The sequence below is a fragment of the Symphalangus syndactylus genome, chromosome 18 (assembly GCF_028878055.3).
Source record: "Symphalangus syndactylus isolate Jambi chromosome 18, NHGRI_mSymSyn1-v2.1_pri, whole genome shotgun sequence".
Classification (NCBI taxonomy): Eukaryota; Metazoa; Chordata; class Mammalia; order Primates; family Hylobatidae; genus Symphalangus; species Symphalangus syndactylus.
In genome coordinates this window covers 79,528,081-79,550,785 of record NC_072440.2, presented here as the reverse complement: position 1 = coordinate 79,550,785, position 22,705 = coordinate 79,528,081, and the positions used below count along the sequence as shown (strand labels likewise).

General features: G+C 39.3%; 1 protein-coding gene across 23 annotated transcripts in view; it reads left to right on the top strand.

Annotated features, from left to right (window-relative positions):
* The window catches only part of BIRC6 (baculoviral IAP repeat containing 6), a 263,052-nt gene extending 240,570 nt beyond the window's left edge, over positions 1-22,482 (top strand). For all 23 annotated transcript variants that reach the window (XM_055253540.2, XM_063623684.1, XM_063623682.1 and 20 more), the window contains 5 exons: positions 3,177-3,338; positions 6,421-6,498; positions 10,840-11,028; positions 15,315-15,449; positions 21,311-22,482. In XM_055253540.2, the coding sequence (XP_055109515.2) occupies positions 3,177-3,338; positions 6,421-6,498; positions 10,840-11,028; positions 15,315-15,449; positions 21,311-21,490 (744 nt within the window). In that variant the 3' untranslated portion in view covers positions 21,491-22,482. The remainder of the gene's footprint in view (positions 1-3,176; positions 3,339-6,420; positions 6,499-10,839; positions 11,029-15,314; positions 15,450-21,310) is intronic.
* The last annotated feature ends 223 nt before the right edge of the window (positions 22,483-22,705 follow it).

Below are 22,705 nucleotides of genomic sequence, written 5' to 3'. Positions count from 1 at the left end.
GCCCAAGCTGGAGTACGGTGATGTGATCACAGCTCACTGCAGCCTCCACAAAGAGCCCTTTTCTTTTTTATTTATTTATTTATTTATTTATTTATTTATTTATTTATTTATTTATTTATTATACTTTAGGTTTTAGGGTACATGTGCACAATGTGCAGGTTTGTTACATATGTATCCATGTGCCATGTTGATTTCCTGCACCCATTAACTCGTCATTTAGCATTAGGTATATCTCCTAATGCTGTCCCTCCCCACTCCCCCCACCCCACAACAGTCCCCGGAATGCGATGTTCCCCTTCCTGTGTCCATGAGTTCTCATTGTTCAATTCCCACCTATGAGTGAGAACATGCAGTGTTTGGTTTTTTGTCCTTGTGATAGTTTACTGAGAATGATGTTTTCCAGTTTCATCCATGTCCCTACAAAGGACACGAACTCATCATTTTTTATGGCTGCATAGTATTCCATGGTGTATATGTGCCACATTTTCTTAATCCAGTCTATCGTTGTTGGACATTTGGGTTGGTTCCAACTCTTTGCTATTGTGAATAGTGCCGCAATAAACATACGTGTGCATGTGTCTTTATAGCAGCATGATTTATAGACCTTTGGGTATATACCCAGTAATGGGATGGCTGGGTCAAATGGTATTTCTAGTTCTAGATCCCTGAGGAATCGCCACACTGACTTCCACAATGGTTGAACTAGTTTACAGTCCCACCAACAGTGTAGAAGTGTTCCTATTTCTCCACATCCTCTCCAGCACCTGTTGTTTCCTGCTTTTTTAATGATGGCCATTCTAACTGGTGTGAGATGGTATCTCACTGTGGTTTTGATTTGCATTTCTCTGATGGCCAGTGATGATGAGCATTTCCTCATGTGTTTTTTGGCTGCATAAATGTCTTCTTTTGAGAAGTGTCTGTTCATGTCCTTTGCCCACTTTTTGATGGGGTTGTTTGTTTTTTTCTTGTAAATTTGTTTGAGTTCACAGAATTGGAAAAAACTACTTTAAAGTTCATATGGAACCAAAAAAGAGCCTGCATCGCCAAGTCAATCCTAAGCCAAAAGAACAAAGCTGGAGGCATCACGCTACCTGACTTCAAACTATACTACAAGGCTACAGTAACCAAAACAGCATGGTACTGGTACCACAACAGAGATATAGATCAATGGAACAGAACAGAGCCCTCAGAAATGATGCCGCATAGCTACAACTATCTGATCTTTGACAAACCTGACAAAAACAAGAAATGGGGAAAGGATTCCCTATTTAATAAATGGTGCTGGGAAAACTGGCTAGCCATATGTAGAAAGCTGAAACTGGATCCCTTCCTTACACCTTATACAAAAATTAATTCAAGATGGATTAAAGACTTAAATGTTAGACCTAAAACCATTAAAATCCTACAAGAAAACATCGGCAATACCATTCAGGCCATAGGCGTGGGCAAGGAGTTCATGTCTAAAACACCAAAAGCAATGGCAACAAAAGCCAAAATTGACAAATGGGATCTAATTAAACTAAAGAGCTTCTGCACAGCAAAAGAAACTACCATCAGAGTGAACAGGCAACCTACAGAATGGGAGAAAATTTTTGCAACCTACTCATCTGACAAAGGGCTAATATCCAGAATCTACAATGAACTCAAACAAATTTACAAAGAGCCCTTTTCTAATGTTAGTTCAGAGTGTGTGGATCACACTGCTGTTGAAAAATAAATTTAGAAAATATCAAAAGAGCCATCATCCTTGAGCAAAGATTGTGTGAAGCTGGTCACAATATCAAAGGATTTAATGCTGATCAGTTAAAAAATGTTACAGGATTTCCGTTTTGTTGTCCAAGATACTTCTCTCATGTTTTTTAGTGTCACTGTTCAAAACTTAGTCATTTTCTGTCTTTTCTAGGAAATTTATGTTTTTTTAGATTCCTGAGATCTGTGAATTATAGGTAATACAATAATATATAATCTCTACTTTTATGTTTAACACGTGATAATCTGGCCTTAAATTCCAAGAGTCTGCTGCATCAAGAAAATGTTAAACATTTAACCTGAAAAAGAAAACTTTCTTTATATTTATGATTTAATTCATGGGTTAAACATTCTGTCTTCCATAGATACACAGCTAAAACTATTGGCCCATTGACTTGTAGAAAGTTTTATTTGTTTGCTTGCTCCTTTTGATTTTTTGGATAGGCTCATGCTTGTAATCCCAGCACTTTGGGAGGCTGAGGTAGGCAGATCACTTGAGGTCAAGAGTTCCAGACCAGCCTGGCCGACATGGTGAAACCCCATCTCTACTAAAAATACAAAAATTAGCTGGGTGTGGTGGCAGGCACCTATAATCCCAGTATTTGGCAGGCTGAGTCTGGGGAATCGCTTGAACCTAGGAGGTGGAGGTTGCAGTGAGCTGAGATCTTGCCACTGCACTCCAGCCTGGGCAGCGGAGTGAAACTCCATCTCAAAAAAAAAAAAAAAAAAAAAAAATGCCGGGTATGCTGGCTCATGCCTATAATCCTGGCATTTTGGGAGGCCAAGGTGGGTAGACCAGTTGAGGTCAGAAGTTCAAGAACATACTGGCTGATATGATGAAACCTCGTCTGTACTAAAAATACAAAAATTAGCCGGGCATGGTGGTGCATGCCTGTAATCCCAGCTACTCGGGAGGCTGAGGCAGGAGAATTGCTCGAACCCAGGAGGTGGAGGTTGTAATGAGCCGAGATCACACCACTGGACTCCAGCCTGGGCCACAAAGTGAGACTGTCTAAAAAAAAAAAAAAAAACTGTTTTTATTTTGGCCAGGCACAGTGGCTGAAGCCTGTAATCTCAGCACTTAGGGAGGCCTAGGCAAGCGGATCACTTGAGGCTAGGAGTTTGAGACTAGCCTGGACAACATGGGGAAACCTGGTCTCTACTCAAAATACAAAAATCAACCGGGCATGTTGGCAGGTGCCTGTGATCCCAGCTATTCAGGAGGCTGAGGCAGGAGAATTGCTTGAACTCAGGAGGCGGAGGTTGCAGTGAGCCGAGATCACGCCACTGCACTCCAGCCTGGGCAACAGAGTGGGACTCCATCTCCAAAAGCCAAGGTTGTTCTTATTTCATGTTGGATTGTATTTTTCTAAATATCAGCGTTGAGGAATATTAACATAGACTTTGGTATGTTTATATATGTCCAGGTTCTAATAACTGGTCCAGCGGACACCCCTTATGCAAATGGCTGCTTTGAGTTTGATGTGTATTTTCCTCAAGATTATCCCAGTTCACCCCCTCTTGTGAATCTAGAGACAACTGGTGGTCATAGCGTGCGATTCAATCCAAACCTTTATAATGATGGCAAGGTAATTTAATTGCAATTTTTTGTTTCAAATGCCAATGATTGTATACAAAGGTTCTTTGTAATTTGAAGAAAAATTTTGTTTTAGTTATCTGCTAAGAGGGCATGGGTTTCTTTGTACTTCTCTTCCCTACATCCAGATTAGCTTAAGGAATAGAAAAGAAGGAACTGAAAAGAGCAGAAACAGTTAAGTGTTAATTAAGAAGCACTATAGTCTTAAGAAGTTACTCAGGGACTTCACGTAAAGTTCTGTGATACACGCTATTAGGAACTTATTTTAAGGTGTACCTTATATTCAAGTGTTTTTACATTTTCTTGTATTAAAAGTAGGAAGATGCATTCCCATTTACAAAATAGCTGACCAAAAGACATAATAAAAATCATCTCATATGACCATAAACCTTTTAAAATTAGATTTAAAAGAGTATTTTTCAGAGGTGTTTTGGATACTTTGATAGAAATTCAATGGTAAATTCTGTGCTGAGTATTCAACGTTTTAAAATCTAGAAGAGAAGAATTTCAAAAGGTACAGCCTGCCTCAGATACGTGGTTGCAAATTATCATTAGCTCAAATCATAAAACTAGAATTAGTTTTTTGGGTTTGTTGCAAAAGATTTGACCAGAGGCAGAACTTTCTTTGGAAGAACAAAGAACAGGTTTTCTATAACTGAGTAGGGAAGAGGAAATAGCAACGTTGACTTTACTTGAGACACTGGAACTTGAATAGAGTGTAAGTGTAAAATATTAAGATATATTTAAGAAAATAATTCTCAAGGCTTCATTGCATAGAGAAGAGGGTAAGGGCTTGGGAATCTTAAGTTAATAGTCTTTTACCATCACACCTATGTGTTCCATGATACACGCAATTGTGGACTTATTTTTAAAGTTTACACACTGTTAGCATTTAACCTTAGGTCCTGTATCTACAGATAGGTATGAGGATACATATCTGTCACTCTTAGTCCCAAGAATGCCCTATAGCAGGGCTGTCCAATGTTTTGGCTTCCCTGGGCCACTTTGGAAGAAGAATAATTGTCTTGGGCCACACGAAAATTTGCTAACACAAACAATATAGCTAATGAGCTTAAAAAAAAATAGCAAAAAAATCTCATAATATTTTTAAAAACTTTACGATTTTGTTTTGGGCTGCATTCAAAGCCATCCTGGGATGCATGTGGCCTGCAGGTTGCACAAGCTTGCTCTAAAGGTCAAATGGTATATGTATGACAGCACTTTGAATAATACACAAGACTTTACAGATACAACTCTTTTTAAATTATTAATCAACTACCTGTTGAATGAATTAATGTATTTTGCGTTCTTGCTTTCACAGAGCATTGAAAGAGTAGTAAGGAGACAGGCCTTTCTGCATTTACAAGAACCACCTATGCCAGGCGTGGTGGCTCACGCCTATAATCCCAGCACTTTGGGAGGCTGAGGCGGGTGGATCACCTGAGGTCAGGAATTTGAGACCAACCTGACCAACATGGAGAAACCCCGTCTCTACTAAAAATACAAAATTAGCTGGGCGTGGTGGCACATGCCTGTAATCCCAGCTACTTGGGAGGCTAAGGCAGAAGAAGTGCTTGAACCCGGGAGGCGGGGGTTGCGGTGAGCCCAGATTGTGCTATTGCACTCCAGCCTGGGCTACAGGAGCGAAATTCTGTCTAAAAAAAAAAAAAAAAAAAGAACCACCTATTATCCAAATCTGTTGGCCATTATATAAAATTATTAAATTATTAAAAGTGTACAAAATCTGATGAGTATATTTTATGTTGATAGAATATATGCCAGAAGAACACATGTGATATGGCCCAGTTTTATTTTTATTACAAGAGTAGTTACAGGTGCAGATTAAGTGTCCCCAATTTCTCCCTGCTAAGTGAGTGTCTAATGTTATCTTTAAGTATATTTTGAGGAACCCTGGGAAACCTGAATACTCTTTTAGGGGGTCTGTTTGTGTGAGGCTAGATTTGATCCATACACTTGAATCAAAGGAGTATATTGCAACTAGTTGAATGTAGAGGCAGATAATTAAATCAAGGTCTCGTCTGTTAAGCTGTTTTGCATTTTCAGAATTTAGAAAGAAATACACAAAAATATAAAATAGTACCACTTTTCTTTATTAAAAATAATTAAAATAGAACTAGCATATGATCTATCAGTCCCACTATTGAATATATATCCAAGGGAAAGAAATCAGAATCTTGAAGAGATATTTGCACTGCTGTTTATTGCAGCACCATACAGAATAGCCAAGATACAGAATCAACTTAGCGGCCATCAACAGGTGAATGGATAAAGAAAACGTGGTTATACACAGTGGAATACTATTCAGCCATGAAAAGGATGAGATCCTTCCTTTCATAGCAACATAGATGAGACTGGTGGGACATTATGTTAAGTGAAATACATCAAACATTGAAAGATAAATACTACATGTTCTCACTTATGTAGAAGCTAAAAAAATTGATCTCAATCAATGTGGAGAATAGAATAGTACTAAAGGCTGGGAGGGAAAGGTAGAGAGGAGGGAATAGGGAGAGGTTGGTTAATGGATACACAATTACAGCTAGATAGGAGGAATAGGTTCTGTTGTTTAGCACAGTAGGGTGACTATAGTAAATAAAAATTGTATTTTGTCAGACACCTAGAAGAGAGGATGTTGAATGTTACCAACACTCAAAGGTTTGAGGTGATGGATACAATAATTACCCTATTTTGATCATTACAAATTGTATACACATATTGAAATATCACACTGTACCCCATAAATATGTACAACTGTGCTAATTAAAAATATTTTGCTTTTAAAATAATGCAGTTTTCATTAAAGTGTTATTTGTGTTGACATATAATAGGTGCTGGTCTGTTTTGCATTATGAAAAAGTTGTAATGCCACACAAATTTGAATCACATCTGAAGATGCCAATTTGTTTTAACAGACAACCCTTAGGGTTTTGTCTGGGGGACATATAAAACTGAGATATTTTGACATGATAGCATTTTGTTTTTACTTCTCGTTATGACAGTTTGTTTTTAAGCACTCTTTTTTCAATTCTGTTTATGCTTTTTTCCTTCATCAGGTTTGTTTAAGCATCTTAAACACGTGGCATGGAAGACCAGAAGAGAAGTGGAATCCTCAGACCTCAAGCTTTTTGCAAGTAAACAAAATTTCTCTGACATTTTCACTTAAGAAATAAAGAACTATGTAGTATTTTTAAAAATTTTTAGTGACCGAGAATAAATATAGTAAACCTAAAAAAAGATAGATTACTAGGAAATGCATATTAAATAGCTTATAGGTGAGAAGTTAGCATAGTGGAGTCTCATCTTATGTGTAATCTAAAATCTCACGTTGGGGCATAAAACAAAAATTGAGTTTAGCCAAAACTCCCATCAAAAAAAATTCCAGGCCAGGCGCAGTGCCCACCGTTACCTGTGTTTCTTGATGTCTGTTCCTGAACAGATTATGAAAGCCTCTTACAGTTGTGCAGATGCTAACATGAAGCTAAAAAGGAGAGGGGGCACAGGTGTGTTGGCACAGCACTTTGGGAGGCTGAGATGGGTGGATCATTTGAGGTCAGGAGTTCGAGACCAGCTTGGCCAAAGTGGTAAGACCCCCATCTCTGCTAAAAATACAAAATACAATTAGCCGGACGAGGTGGTGCGTGCCTATAATCCCAGCTACTAGGAGGCTGAAGTAGGAGAATCGCTGGAACCCGGGAGGAGGAGGTTGCAGTGAGCCGAGATCACGGCACTGTACTCTAGCCTGGGTGACAGAGGGAGACTCTATCTAAAAAATAAAAATCAATAAATAAAAATGAAAGGGACAGTAAATTTGGCTTGTGAATAAAAGTCTTTACTCTGAAAATACCAACAAATTGACTCAAATCAGTGAGCCTACATTATGGATTAAAAATAAATATTTATTATTATTACATCAATATAAATATATGTATATATCATATATACTGTATGTTTTTATGTTAATTACCAATTGATTTTCAACTCAGATTCTAAGAAAACACTTTAGCTTGGTATAAGTAAAATAAACACTACTTTTTGGTTTGATCCAAATAGCTTTTTAAGTGAAGTTCTGTTGATCAGACAGTTCGTGCTGGCTGCTTTTTTGCATGCCTCTAATATATTTATAGAAATTATTTTTAGTGTAGAATTGATTTTGTTTTGTATTTTAAAGTTTATTTAATTCTCTCATTCATCCTGTAACACAAGTAGATCTTATGCCCCTTTTACAGATGATGAAAATATAGGTTCTAAATGTACAGATAACTTTACTGTGATCCCTATGACTTCAAATATCGTACACAGTTTCTCAGGCCTAAAGTTTTATTTTATAATACTGAAAATCAGATTTTTTTTAAAAGAGGAAATCCTTCATGCCAAGGGTTTACTGTTTCTCTGCTTATTTCCTGCCTACGGTAAAATGTAGTGTGCATTAAAATGACTGTGTCCAGTTCAGACAATCCAGTGGTCCAGAAATTCCCTAAAATATGTATTATAGCTATTAAATAGCTAAGTTCACTATTGAAAAATAAAGTGGCATTTTTACTCTTCCAAAAAGGTAATGTCTGCTGGATCACCCAGTGGTAAGATAACCCATGTCATAAAGTATTTTTTGAATTTAATTGCAGGAAGTATTGATCTCTGATTAAGAATCTTTTGTTGTTATTCTTATCAAATACAAACTTTATATTTTACTCTCTTAGCAGACAATAAATTATAGCCACATTTATTTCTCAGATGTAATTTTTTGTTCCTTTTTTCTGGTACACAAAACAGTTATTCTTTTTTTGTTTAACTTTTATTTTAGGTTCAGGGGTTCCACTGCAGGTTTGTTATATAGGTAAACTCATGTCACAAGGGTTTGCTATACAGATTATTACAGATTATTTTGTCACCCTGGTACTAAGCTTAGTATGCAATAGTTATTTTTTTTTCTGTTTTCTTTTTCTTCTTTCTTTCTTTTGTTTTTTTTTTTTTTTTTTTTTTTTTTTTTTGAGACAGGGTCTCACTCTGTGGCCCAGGCTGGACACAACCTTGGCTTACTACAACCTCTGCATCTCGGGTTCAAGCTATCCTTCCACCTTAGCCTTCTGAGGAGCTGAGATCACAGACACGCACCACCACACCCAGCTAATTTTTGTATTTTTAGTAGAGACAGGGTTTCACCATGTTGACCAGGATGGCCTCGAGCCCCTGATCTCAAGTGATCTGTCTGCCTCAGCCTCCCAAAGTGTTAGGATTACAGGCGTTAGCCAATGCGCCCAGCCAGTAGTTATTTTTTTCTGATCTTTTCCCTCCTCCCACTTTTCACCGTCAAATAGGCCCCAGCGTCTGCAAAACATTTTATGCTTCCTTTAGTGGGCTTTGCTTTGCTGTTTTAAACAAAATAGGCTGTGAATCTAAAGTAATTTTTAAATTACTATAACCGCCTGAGATCTATAAAACCATATTGTGTCTCAAAGGAGATGAGGTTAAATAAATAAATGAGTCCTTTTTTGTAAATTTGTAATGAATATTTAATTTCTTTCTGTGCTTTTGTACAAAATGCAATTATACCCTACTTATACTAACAGAAGAGGACAATTATTTAAAAGGGAAGAGGACAGTAACTAATAAGTATGCCTTTGAAAGTTATCTCAGAAGTGTCAGTAAATGTGAGGTGTCTGGCCAGGCGAGGTGACTCTTGCCTGTAATTTTCAGCACTTTGGGGGGCGGGCAGATCACTTGAGGCCTGGAGTTCAAGAACAGACTGGCCAATATGGAGATACCCCATCTCTACTAAGAATACAAAAATTAGCGGGATGGGGTCACGGGCACCTGTAACCCTAGCTACTCGGGAGGCTGAGGCAGAAGAATCGCTTGAACCCGGAAGGCAGAGGTTGCAGTGAGCTGAGATCACACCACTGCACTCCAGCCTGGGCAGCAGAGCAAGACACTGTCTCAAAAAAATAAATAAAAATGAAAAATATGAGATCTTTGTCTCAGAAATAATATGAATTAAAGTTTTTCCCATAGTTGACTTTGGCATCAGTATGGTCACTTTCTATTTTGGGTCAAATATGTTACTTTCGAGTACTCATTTTTAAAGTTCTCTTTAACTTTGACTTATAAGATGCATATCCATGGGACTGTTTAATCATTGTGCCTAACAAAAGTGTAATTGCTGTTCTTTTTCAATTATGAATTGGGTAGATAATATCTGATGTTTTCCTGCCTTCAAAGATGTTACTTTATTGACTTCTATAGATATATTAACTGGAAATACTGTATTCGCTAGAAATCACCTCTCTTTAATATATGTTACATCTGGGACAAGCCTTCTGGTAAATAAGTGGTGGGTTGGAAGTGGTCTTAGAACCATAAGACCATCTTGTCGATCAGAATTTCTGGCCGGGTATGATGGCTCAGACCTGTAATCTCAGCACTTTGGGAGGCCAAGGTGGGCGGATCACCTGAGGTCAGAAGTTCGAGACCAGCCTGGCCAACATGGCAAAACCCCATCTCTACTAAAAATTAAAAAAAAAAAATTAGCTGGGCTTGGTGACGCACGCCTGTAGTCCCAGCTACTTGAGAGGCTGAGGAAGGAGAATCACTTGGACCCAGGAGACGGAGGTTGCAGTGAACCAAGATTGTACCATTGCACTGCAGCCTGGGCAACAGAGCAAGACTCCGTCTCAAAGAAATAAAATAAAATAAATAAGAATTTCTAATAAGGTTTTTGTGATACTGTAGCAGTTAATTTTCCTTGGAATGAAAATGTAAAATGGTCTCAGGCATAGTTTTTTTATAAGTGAGTATTGTTAAGAGTACATGGCTAGGCCAGGCACAGTGGCTGACGCCTGTAATCCCAGCACTTTGGGAGGCCGAGGCAGGCAGATCACCTGAAGTCAGGAGTTCAAAACCAGCCTGGCCAACATGATGAAACCCCATCTCTACTAAAAATACAAAAATTAGTTGGGCGTGGTGGCAGGCACCTGTAATCCCAGCTACTCGGGAGGCTGAGATAGGAGAATTGCTTGAATCTGGGAGGCGGAGGTTGCAGGGAGCCAAGATCATGCCATTGCATTCCAGCCTGGGTGACAAGAGTGAAACTCAGTCTTATTAAAAAAAAAAAAAAAAAAAAAAAAAAAAGAGTACATGGCTAGCTTTATGCTCCTTAAGCAGAATGTTGCTATGAGTTGTTTACAAACAAGATTTTTTTAGCATCTTTTTGGAAATAGAGTCTTTATATCTATTACTATTCAAGAATTCAAGAGTAAAAACAGATGTGTAAGTATTACTTATGGCTGTATTGTGCCTAATTTTATTTTGCTTTTATAATGAAATATTTCAATGTTATAATCATAAACATTGATTTTATTGTGATAGAAATTTGTGGAAACACATATTAAAGAAGAGTCTTTGTGGATAAAGTAGGATATCAGTTAACCCACGGTAAAAATGTCCCATCATAGCTGTTATTTTCCTTTATTCTTTAGGTGTTGGTGTCTGTCCAGTCCCTTATATTAGTAGCTGAGCCTTATTTTAATGAACCGGGATACGAACGGTCTAGAGGCACTCCCAGTGGCACACAGAGTTCTCGAGAATATGATGGAAACATTCGACAAGCAACAGTTAAGTGGGCAATGCTAGAACAAATCAGAAACCCTTCACCATGTTTTAAAGAGGTATGTTCAATAAAATTAGTGAAATACTTTGTTAAAGACATTTTACAATATAGGCTGGGCACGGTGGCTCATGCCTGTAATCTCAGCACTTTGGGAGGTCAAGGCAGGTGGATCACTTGAGGTCAGGAGTTTGAGACCAGCCTGGCCAATATGGCGAAACCCCATTTCTACTTAGAAAAAAGATAAATTAGCCAGGTGTGGTGGCAGGCGCCTATAATCTCAGCTACTTGGAAGGTGAGGTTGAACCTGGGAGGTGGAAGTTGCAGAGAGCTGAGATTGCACCACTGCACTCCAGCCTGGGTGACAGCAGAGCAAGACGCCATCTCAAAAAAAAAAAAAAAAAAAAAAAGACATTTTACAATATAGTTTGTTAGTATTGTATTTGCCTTTATATTTATCTAGTATATGAAACTGTAGGTTTTTAGAGTTAATCCCAAAGATCATTAATAAGTCTGGACAATATAGCAAGACCCCATCTCTGCAAAAAGTTTAAAAATTTAGCTGGGCATGGTGGCACCTGTAGTCTTAGATACTCAGTAGGCTAAGGCAGGAGGTTTGCCTGAGCCCATGAGTTTGAGGCTGCAGTAAGCTGTGTTCACATCACTGCACTCCAGCCTAGGTGACCGAGTCTCAGAAAAAAAAAAAAAAAAAATGGTGGTAGATAGTACAGATGAAGTATAAAACCATCTATATTCTAAAAGACATCTGACTAAATTTTTGAGAAGTTTTTTCCTTTCCTTTCCTTTTCCGCTCCTCTCCCTCTGCTCTCCTTTCCTTTCCACCTGTCCCATCCCGTTTCATTCTCGTTGCCCAGGCTGGAGTGCAATGGCATGATCTTGGCTCACTGCAACCTCCACCTCCCAAGTTCAAGCGATACTCCTGCCTCAGCCTCCCAAGTAGCTGGGATTACAGGCATGTGACACCACGCCTGGCTAATTTTTTTGTATTTTTGGTAGAGATGGGGTTTCACCATGTTGGCCAGGCTGATCTCGAACTCCTGACCTCAGGTGATCCACCTGCCTTGGCCTCCCAAAGTGCTGGGATTACAAGCGTGAGCCACCGCCCCGGCCTATTCTTTATTTTTTATTAGTTACCATTCTACTAGCAAACTCTCTAAATATGTTTCTGAAATATTTCTCATAGAACCTTTTTTTTATTGAAGATGGTTTCTAAATTTGTCTTGCAAATGGAAATTTTGCCCTTATTCTAATGTGTGTATATAAGGAGAATGCCATTTCTTTTTTTTATTTTTTTGAGACAAGACTTGGCTCTGTTGCCCATGCTGAAATACAGTGGCGGAATCTTCGCTTACTGCACCCTCCGCCTCCCCGGTTCAAGTGATTCTCGTGCCTCAGCCTCCCGAGTAGCTGGGACTGTATGCGCATACCACCACAACTGGCCAATTTTTTTTTGTATTTTTTAGTAGAGACCAGTTTTCACCATGTTGGCCAGGCTGGTCTCGAATGCCTGACCTCAGGTGATCCGCCCGCCTCCGCCTTCCAGAGTGTTGGAATTACAGGCGTGAGCCACTGCACCTGGCCACATTTCCTTCTCTTTAGGAAAAAAAATTGGATGATATGAGTTTCCAAAACCTGTATTAATACACTGAAGTGGTTTTTTCCACATCATCCTAAAGTGTGGCTGTGTGTGTGTGTGTGTGTGTGCGTGTGTGTAGCTCTTTGCCTATGATTAGTTGTCTCTCCATAGTATGCCTAAATACAATTATACTTTTCACCTGCCATATCAAATTACATTAGCATCATAACTTGCTGTGATTGTGTCCAGAAACATTTTTCTTTCTTAAAATTGTTTCACTTGATCATTAATTTCTTAAATTGTGCTGGAAAGGTAACATTTTAGAGGGAAAAATGGTATATTTACCTGACATAAAATTGATCTTTAATATAACTATGCAGATGTTCTGCATGAATACTGTGAAACCACCTCCTTCATTAGATAGCACTGATGAATATTTCTTTTTCTTTGGCTTTTGCTGTTACTGAGTAAATTTATATTCCAGTGTCCTTTGAATGACAAAGTTGGATACTGTAGTTTTGCAAAGATTGCACCACAGCACTCTAGCCTGGGCAGCACGGCGAGACTTTGTCTCAAAAAAAAAAAAAAAAAAAAGTAATTTGTTTTATGCATATCATTTTTTTTCAGGAAGAATAAACACAGGGAACTCAGAGAAGGGGATGACTTTTACAAAAAGCAAATATGTATAATTTGAGACAATCATCTTTCTCATTCTTTAGAACCTAGCTTGCATTAAAGGGGCCACTCCTTGGCCATGTATGCTTTCCCAGTTTTCCTAATCAAATGCCACTCACTACTCTTTGAATGCCCTGGGCTTTTTGCTTTTGTTTATTGTTGTTCTTTAAAATATATTTTTCTGGTACACTCACCTCCCATCTGATTCTGTTGTTACCATTGTTCTTCATTTAAAGCTGTGTCACACTTACTTCTGTATCCCAGAGGCTTCAAACCCAATAACTATTAAATGTGGTGGGATCGTATTGGTGTTTGACATCCATTCCCAGAGCTTTCTAGTGATTTTCCCTTTGTAGGTTTGATTGTTCTTTAGGGCAGACATGCTCCCTGGGCAATGCTCAACCAGAATACAGAGCAATGTTTCCAAATTGATAATTGTTTTCTAATTTAAATTTGTCAGAAATAGACTCTTACTACCATATGTTGGTAGAAATTTTACTCAGTTTTTCAAAGATAGAATTAAAAGATAGAATTTAAAAATTGCAAATGTAAACCACAGTAATAATAAGGAGATTTAACATCCTAAAATAAAATCCTATCTATAAATTAAACAGAAGATAAAATTAAGCAAGTAAGAATAAAATTAAGCAAGTAAGAATAGTGCCATTTCAGGCCGGGCGCGGTGGCTCACGCTTGTAATCCCAGCACTTTGGGAGGCCGAGGCGGGCGGATCACGAGGTCAGGAGATCGAGACCACGGTGAAACCCCGTCTCTACTAAAAATACAAAAAATTAGCCGGGCCTGGTGGCGGGCACCTGTAGGCCCAGCTACTCGGAGAGGCTGAGGCAGGAGAATGGTGTGAACCTGGGAGGCGGAGCTTGCAGTGAGCCGAGATTGTGCCACTGCACTCCAGCCTGGGCAACAGAGCGAGACTCCATCTCAAAAAAAAAAAAAAAAAAAAAGAATAGTGCCATTTCTGGAGGATCCATTTCTGGGGATTTCTGTGTGAATGCCTTTGGCATTTAGAAGATACTTATCTAGGTGTTCTTTGAATTATCTTTTAAAGGCAGAAATTTCTCTGTTGTCAATACTTTTTAAATCTTTTCTCCTGGTTACTTATTTATTAGCATTTGCCTTCTGAATATATTCTATCATATGTGTCTTGTGGTCTCTGGACAGGATTAATTTTCCAAGTGTCTGACCACAGTTATACACTCATTTCTGCTATAAATTTCTTTTCTCTTTCCTCCCCTGCCCTCCCCTCCCCTCCCCTCCCTTCCCCTGCCCTCCCCTCCCCTCCCCTGCCCTCCCCTCCCCTCCCCTCCCCTCCTCTCTCCTCTCCTCCCCTCCCCTCCTCTCTTCTTTTCTTTTCTTTTTGACGGAGTCTTGCTTTGTCGCCCAGGCTGGAGTGCACTGGCGGTATCTCAGTTCACTGCAACCTCCGCCTCCTGGGTTCAAGCAATTCTCCTGCCTCAGCCTCCCAAGTAGCTGGCACTACAGGTGCCCGCCACCATGCCCAGCTAATTTTTGTATTTTTAGTTTCACCATATTGGCCAGGCTGGTCTTGAACTCCTGACCTTGTGATTTGCCTGCCTCAACCTCCCAAAATGCTGGGATTACAGGTGTGAGCCACCACACCAGGCCATAAATTTCATATATATGTATTTCAACACATCATATCAAATCATGAGCTTGATTTTTCCCTGCTAATATTGTAGAGTTGATTAAATTGCCTTTTTTTTTTTTTTTTTTTTGAGTCGGAGTCTCGCTCTGTCGCCCAGGCTGGAGTGCAGTGGTGCGACCTTGGCTCACTGCAAGCTCCACCTCCCAGGTTCACGCCATTCTCCTGCCTCAGCCTCCCAAATTGAGTTTTATGGATAGAAAAACATTGCAATGTCTGTATATTTATTTCTTTAAATGTATTTGTAATCATCTAAATATTAATTTAAATGTATTTATAGTATAAATTATTTAAATATATTTATAATACATTTTACTTCTTTGTAATGCCATTTACTCTATCTTTTAAATTTGACTGTAAACACTGCTTGTTCTCCTGTTTACTTTTTCTCAAGGTAATACACAAACATTTTTACTTGAAAAGAGTTGAGATAATGGCCCAATGTGAGGAGTGGATTGCAGATATCCAGCAGTACAGCAGTGATAAGCGGGTAGGCAGGACTATGTCTCACCATGCAGCAGCTCTCAAGGTGAGTAAGCCTTTCTAACAGGAGCCCTGTTGCCTTAAGAGTGTGTAATTATTGACAGAACCATGCCTACCAGAAGATAATGGGAGGGAGGGAATTAAAGAAACATAATAATGTATTTTCAGTTCAGAGGAATAAATTGTTACTCAGAAGTCTATAGAAAAGATGCATTTTTTTTTGGTAGTAGATTGACAGTTCCTAAAATAAAAAGTGGGTCCAAGGACTGAGTCAACAGAGTTTTGTAAAGTTCCTTGAAGATAATGATGATAAGATGTGCTCCATGAATGCCTTTTCCTTTTTCTTTTTTTCTTTTGAGACTGGATTTCACTCTGTTGTCCCAGCCTGGAGTGCACTGGTGGCATCATGACTCTGTGTAACCTTGAACTCCTGGGCTCAAGCAGTCTTCCCACCTCCGCTTCCCATGTAGCTAGGACTATAGGCAGCTGCCACAGTGCCCAGCTAAATTTTTTTATTTTCAATTTTGTAGAGATGGGGTCTCACCCTATTTTCTAGGCTAGGCCCAAGTGATCCTCCCACCTCAGCCACCCAAATCGCTGGGATTATAGGCATGTGCAAACGTGCCAGACTTGCAGGACTTCTTTTATTCCATTAGTCTTTCCCTACGCCTCCTGCCTTCCAGAATTTGATTACTTGGAGTGATGAGGGAGATGTGAGTTGCAGATTCTCCCTCAGCTGATGGTGGCAGTGGCTGTGTTAGGGGAGACAAGCAGTTGTTTTCAGTTTGGACGTTCATAGAATAGAAATGTGAAATGTGATTGGTTTGGAAGATTTTGTGTCTACCCATGGAGATCTTTCTTTGTAACAGCCTTCCTTTTTTCCTGCATCTGAATGTCTTTACTCATTTCATCCTCCACCAATATACTCCCTTTCTCTATCTTCAGGTTTTTCCATTTCTACTGGCTTGTTATCTTCTAACTTTAAAGCTGTCTTCACTTCAAACAACTAGTTGATGATAAGGATTTGTTAGTTTTTTAGGTGTGATTTTTAAAAAGATTCCTATCTTTTCAGGACAAGTACAGAAATATTTGTGAATGACAAAGTGTATGATGTCTGGGATTTACTTCAAAATAAAATGACAAGGGGAAAGTGTGGGAATATAGATGAAAGAAGATGGGCCATGAGTTGATAATGGTTGAAGTTGTGTGATAGATTCATGGGACTTCATTGTACTCTTCTGCCCACTTGATGTTTGAATTTTTTCACTATAAAAATGTTTTGAAAAAGAGAGAAAAACACTTGCAGAAAATTTCCCTAAGCTAGTTCTATTTTGCCCCTATTATTATGAAACAGATTGTCTTCTTTCACCGTCAGACTGTAGCAGTTGACACCTCTTGCCTCCATTTTTTTAACCTTTGTCTCACTAATCAACTTATGCAGTTTGACTTCTATTTTACCAAAGTTACCACCTCTCCAGTTCTCAAAGCCAGTGACCCTGGCTCACTTCTCCATTCACTTCGTCTGCTCTCCCTCCTCCAGGCCTTTACACATGGTTTCCATTTTCCTCTACTTTTCAGCTCTTCTGCTTGCCCACCTCCATTCATATTTCAGCTTAAGTTTCACTTCATGGAACCCTGCCTTGACTGGTTTGTTTGTTTGGTTTTGAGACACTGTCTCTCTGCCACTCAGGCATGATCTTGGCTCACTGCATCTTCCGCCTCCCTTGTTCAAGCGATTCATCTGCCTCGGCCTCCTGAATAGCTGGGATTACAGGCATCTGCCACCAGACCCAGATAATTTTTGTATTTTTATTTTCATTATTTATTTTATTTATTTTTTTTAGATATAATCTTGCTCTGTTGCTCAGCCTGGAGTGCAGTGGCTTGATCTCGGCTCACTGCACCCTTCACCTCCTGGGTTCAAGCTATTCTCCTGCCTCAGCCTCCTGAGTAGCTGGGATTACAGTCACCTGCCATCATGCCCAGCTAATTTTTGCATTTTTAGTAGAGACAGAGTTTCACCATGTTGGCCAGGCTGGTCTCGCACTCCTGACCTCAAGTGAGCCACCACGCCCCGCCCCACTGATAGACTATTAGATCATTTCAGTATAAGCGTTTCTAACTCTCTGTGCCTACCTTTTAAAACACTCATAACATTTGTCTAATGTTTGTCTTTTGTACTATACTTTTCATCTCTAGACTATCTTGGCTTTTCTGCTTACACTCTTCTTAATTCTTTCAGTGTGTTTTCCTTTTTCTCTTTTCCTGAGCGATTGTTTACCTGAAGGCTTACTTTCTGGCCTTCAGAACTATTTTTTTCTTTCAGTTTTTCCTTCATTGTATCTGTAACCCTGACTTTGTTCATTTACTCTCTAAAAGTGACACTTCAAACTGTTGTCAGCTGTTAGCTTTCTCTTGAATTGTATTACTGACATTTTTTATGTAGATGCCCTGTCATCATCTCCTTAAAGGAGATTTTCCTCAAATCAAGTTTTCTAGTTTTCTATTTACTTAATTTTACTTGATTTTAAACCATTTTTCTCTGTCTTAGAATCTTCAAGTATTATGTGTCTCATCCTTCATCCAGCACCGCTGGTCAGTACTAGGTCCTGTCAGTGTTACCTCATGAGGGGACTGTCCTCTCCCCAACCCATGATTTTTGTTGAGTTCCCACAGCTTTGTCTGTTTGTCGAGCTTCCTTGTACCAGGTTCTCCTCGTTTCAGTTCCTTCTTCAGTGCATTACCAGGCTGATCTTCCCCAAATATGTATTTAGATATGTTTTTCACTTACACAAAACTGGCTCAAGTCCAGCTTCTTTTCATTCGGTGTCTTGCTTATATCCACATTCCTTTATTTCTTCAGTGTCACTGTCACCTGGAATTTTCCATCTCTGAATTAATTCAAATTTATATCATTTTAACTATACATTTGTTGTTGAGTGCTACACAAGAAAAATACATAGTTGTCCAGGCACAGTGATTCATGCCTATAATCCCAACACTTTGGGAGGCCAAGGCGGGCAGATCAGTTGTGGTCAGGAGTTCAAGACCAGCCTGGCCAACATGGTGAAACCCCAAGTCTATTAAAAAAAATACAAAAATTAGTCAAGTGTGGTGGCTTATGCCTGTAGTCTCAGCTGCTGGGGAGGCTGAGGCAGGAAAATCGCCTGAACCCGGGAGGTGGAGGTTGCAGTGAGCTGAGATTGTGCCATTGCTCTCCAGCCTGGGCAACAAGAGTGCAAAATTCTGTCTTAAAAAATAAATGAAAAGTATGTAGTTGTTTAGCTTGACTCCACAATAAAATCATGGTATCCCTGTATTAGACTGTTCTTGCATTGCTATAAAGAAATCTTTGAGACTGGGTAATTTATAACAAAAAGACATTCAATGGGCCCATGGTTCTGTAGGCGGTACAGAAAGCATGGAGCTGGCATTTACTCTGCTTCTGTAGAGGCCTCAAGGACCTTATACTCCTGGTGGAAGATGAAGCGGAATCAAGAAGGAGTAGGGGTGTGGGAGGTGCCACACTTTACAACAACCAGATCTCGTGATAATTCACTCACTATCTCAGGACAGCACCAATCCATGAGGAAACTGTCCCCATGATCCCCATTTCTCTCACCTCCAACACGGGGATTACATTTCAACATGAGATTTGGGCAGGGACAAATATCCAAACTAGATCAATCCCCAACCTTAAGTGGGTCCTCATGATTGCCAGATTTTTCTTTCTCCTTCCCTGGTTAGTGTTTTCACCTGTTGTCCACAGTGGAAGGAAGTGAAAATCAAGTGGAAGTGAAAATCAAGGCTAGGGAAATTTTCACTTACCGGCATGTAAATGTGCTTTGAAACTTTGCAAATAGCTGCAACGTAGAGTTGTTTTTTCCTATTTATGTGTCATAATTTCAGCCAGAATTTTAGACTCCATAAGCTTAAAGATTTTATCCCCATTCTCCTCATTGCCTTTATGTTGTTGGTATTTAACACAGTGCCTCATACATAAAAATTGTTCTATAAATAAATGTTGTTTAGCTAATTTTCAAAGTCAGCTGTTGACATTATTTTTATTTTTTTTATTTTATTTTATTTTATTTTATTTTATTTTATTTTATTTTATTTTCTGGGGTTTCACCATGTTGGCCAGGATGGTCTCGATCTTTTGACCTCATGATCTGCCCGCCATGGCCTCCGAAAGCGCTGGGATTACAGGTGTGAGCCATCAGGCCTGGCCGACACAATTTTAAAAGCCTTTGGTGTGATTATTTAAGGTCATTTCTCTCTCACCAGAAAATTATGAACCAAATCTTTGCATGTGTAGACAACCAGCCACTCCCAATTAACATGCCTATATCCTTCTGTAAATTGCAGTATAGAGCAAAGCAAAGTTTATTTAATCTCTATAGATCTTCTTTTTAACTTAATTTTTTAAAAAGTTCTAATGATAGGCAGGGTGCAGTGGTTCACAGCTGTAATCCCAGCATTTTGGGAGTCCAAGGCAGGCGGATTGCTTGAGATTAGGAGTTCGAGACCAGCCTGGCCAAGAAGGCAAAACCCTGTCTCTACCAAAAACACAAAAAAATTAGCTGGGCATGGTGGTGCATGCCTGTAATAGCAGTTGCTCGGGAGGCTGAGGCACGAGAATTGCTTGCGTCTGGGAGGTGAAGTTTGCAGTGAGCTGAGATTGTGCCTCTGCACTCTAGCCTGGGTGACACAGTGAGACCTTGTCTCAAAAAAAAAAAAAAAAATTCTAATGATACAATTATTTCTAAGGTTTATTCTGAGCATTAAGTGGGAAAATTAGTGTGAACATTTGCAGACATTTTACATACAGCCTACTACCTAATAAATATTTTCTTCATTTGCTAAAGTATCAGTGGATTTATTTTAATTTATGGACTTGTCTTTCTCTCAAAAACATTTAGCCAGAGTCAGCATGTATGACAAATCAAGGGATTACGGTGTTTAATTTGAAAGAGTGTATAGGCTGGGCACAGTGGCTCACACCTGCAATCCCAGCTCTTTGGGAGGCCAAGGCAGGTGGATTGCTTGAGACCAGGAGTTTGAGACCAGCTTGGGCAAAATGGCGAAACCCCATCTGTATAAAAAATTAGCTAGGCATGGTGCTTCATTCCTGTAGTCCCAACTACTTGGGAGGCTGAGGTGGGAGGATTGCTTAAGCCCAGGAGGTTGAGGCTGCATGAACTGTGATTGTGCCGCTGCTCTCCAGCCTGGATGACAAAGCAAAGCTATCTTAAAACAAAATAAAATAATATATGTATGTAGGCCGGGTGCATTGGCTCATGCCTGTAATCCCAGCACTTTGGGAGGCCGGGGCAGGTGGATGACAAGGTCAAGAGATCGAGACCAGCCTGGCCAACATAGTGAAACCCCATCTCTACTAAAAATACAAAAAAATTAGCTGGTCATGGTGGCACACGCCTGTAGTCCCAGCTATTCGGAAGGCTGAGGCAGAAGAATCACTTGAACCCGGGAGGCGGAGGTTGCAATGAGCTGAGATCCCGCCACTGCACTCCAGCCTGGGCAACAGAGCGAGACTCCATCTCAAAAAAAAAAAAAAAAAAAAAAAAAGAGTATATGTATCTAATAATGTCCTTAGAAGTTGTCAGTAATGCTGTTTCTGTGACAGCTTGGGAGTATGGGTAGGATCTACTGGTAGGTTACTGAGGTCTTTTCAGCAACGTCGGTTACTTGGAGGTTAAGGATTCTTGTCAGTTTTGCTTACTACCTACTATATTAAGTGCCTGTAACAGTAGCTTGCACAAGGAGGGGCTCCGTAAATATTTGTAGGCTTAATGCTTTGGGCTTTGTTAAAATTCAGTTCCTGCCTCAAATGATGTTGTGCTAGAGGGTTTACAGTTCTAACATTAGTCCTTTTCTCCTGCATAGCGTCACACTGCTCAGCTCCGTGAAGAGTTGCTAAAACTTCCCTGCCCTGAAGGCTTGGATCCTGACACTGACGATGCCTCAGAGGTGTGCAGAGCCACAACAGGTGCTGAGGAGACTCTAATGCACGATCAGGTTAAACCCGGCAGCAGCAAAGAACTCCCCAGTGACTTCCAGTTATGAGCTGCATTGACGTGGACTTCATAGACACAAAGGCTTCGAAGCACAAGCCAAATATGTCAATATTTGTATGTAAGAAACTAATTATGTAATAGGTAATGAAACTGAAACTATACTATGCCCTTAAGGAGATCCAGTTTAATTCAAGGTGATCTTTTATTTACCTGTACAGGAGTGTAAACTTTTTTGTGCTTTTATTTTTCAATTGTGAGAACCACTGATTGGTATGTTCAACAAATTTGTGTATACAAAGAAATGGATAAATCACTGCTATATAAGGGAAACTACCTTAGGAAAGAATGTTTACTGAATGTTTATTTTATTTTATTTTTTACTGTAGAGTGAGGGGTTGTTAACAAAGAATATATATTGGTCATTCTTACAACTACTATTTAAAGTCAGCAACTTTTCACTGAATTTGATAGATTTTATGTTTGGCCATATCTTCATGCTCACATTTGATTTCTGAAGACCTCCTACATACACTTCAATAAAAGTTAAATGGACATACTCCCTCTTTTTTGATTTACTGGTACATTTTTTAAATAATAAATCTGCCATAAAATGCATTATATCTGGAGACTTGCACTTGTATGGATGAATTTATTACATTCAACATATTTAATTTTATGCCTTCTAATTCTAAAATGCAGAAAAAAATAAATGAACATGATTTTATTCTATGCCAACATTTGGGCCTCTGAATGTATCTGTTATTTGAATTTAAGTATTTGAAAAGGAATGGTCAATTTGAAAGTCATTCTAAACTGATTTTTTTTTTTCTAAAGGGCTCCTTTTTTCCTGGACTATGTGGTTTTATGACTAAAGTCACATGTATGTATTAAACACTGAGGCTCTGTAGAGGAGAGAGGATGTACCTCTCTGGTGCTGTTACAGTACATTCTGTACCTGCCATACAGGCTCATTTTCATGCAAATTCTTCCTAGAGCCAAATAAATAAAGACTTAGGTGAATTAGTATGTCTTGTTTCTAAACCCCTTTGCCATGGTGTGAAATGCTATTTCTATAAAGAATTGAACACTTTCAAGACTTAAGCATGGGAAAACAAAGCATGTTTTTCCAAGACCAGTTGCCGCAGGGGAAAGGCTAAGGTGATTCTTTGACAGTATTTTTATAAATAAAAGTGGCGGCTGTGCACAGTGGCTCACACCTGTAATCCCAGCACTTTGGGAGGCCAAGGCAGGCGGATCTCCTGAG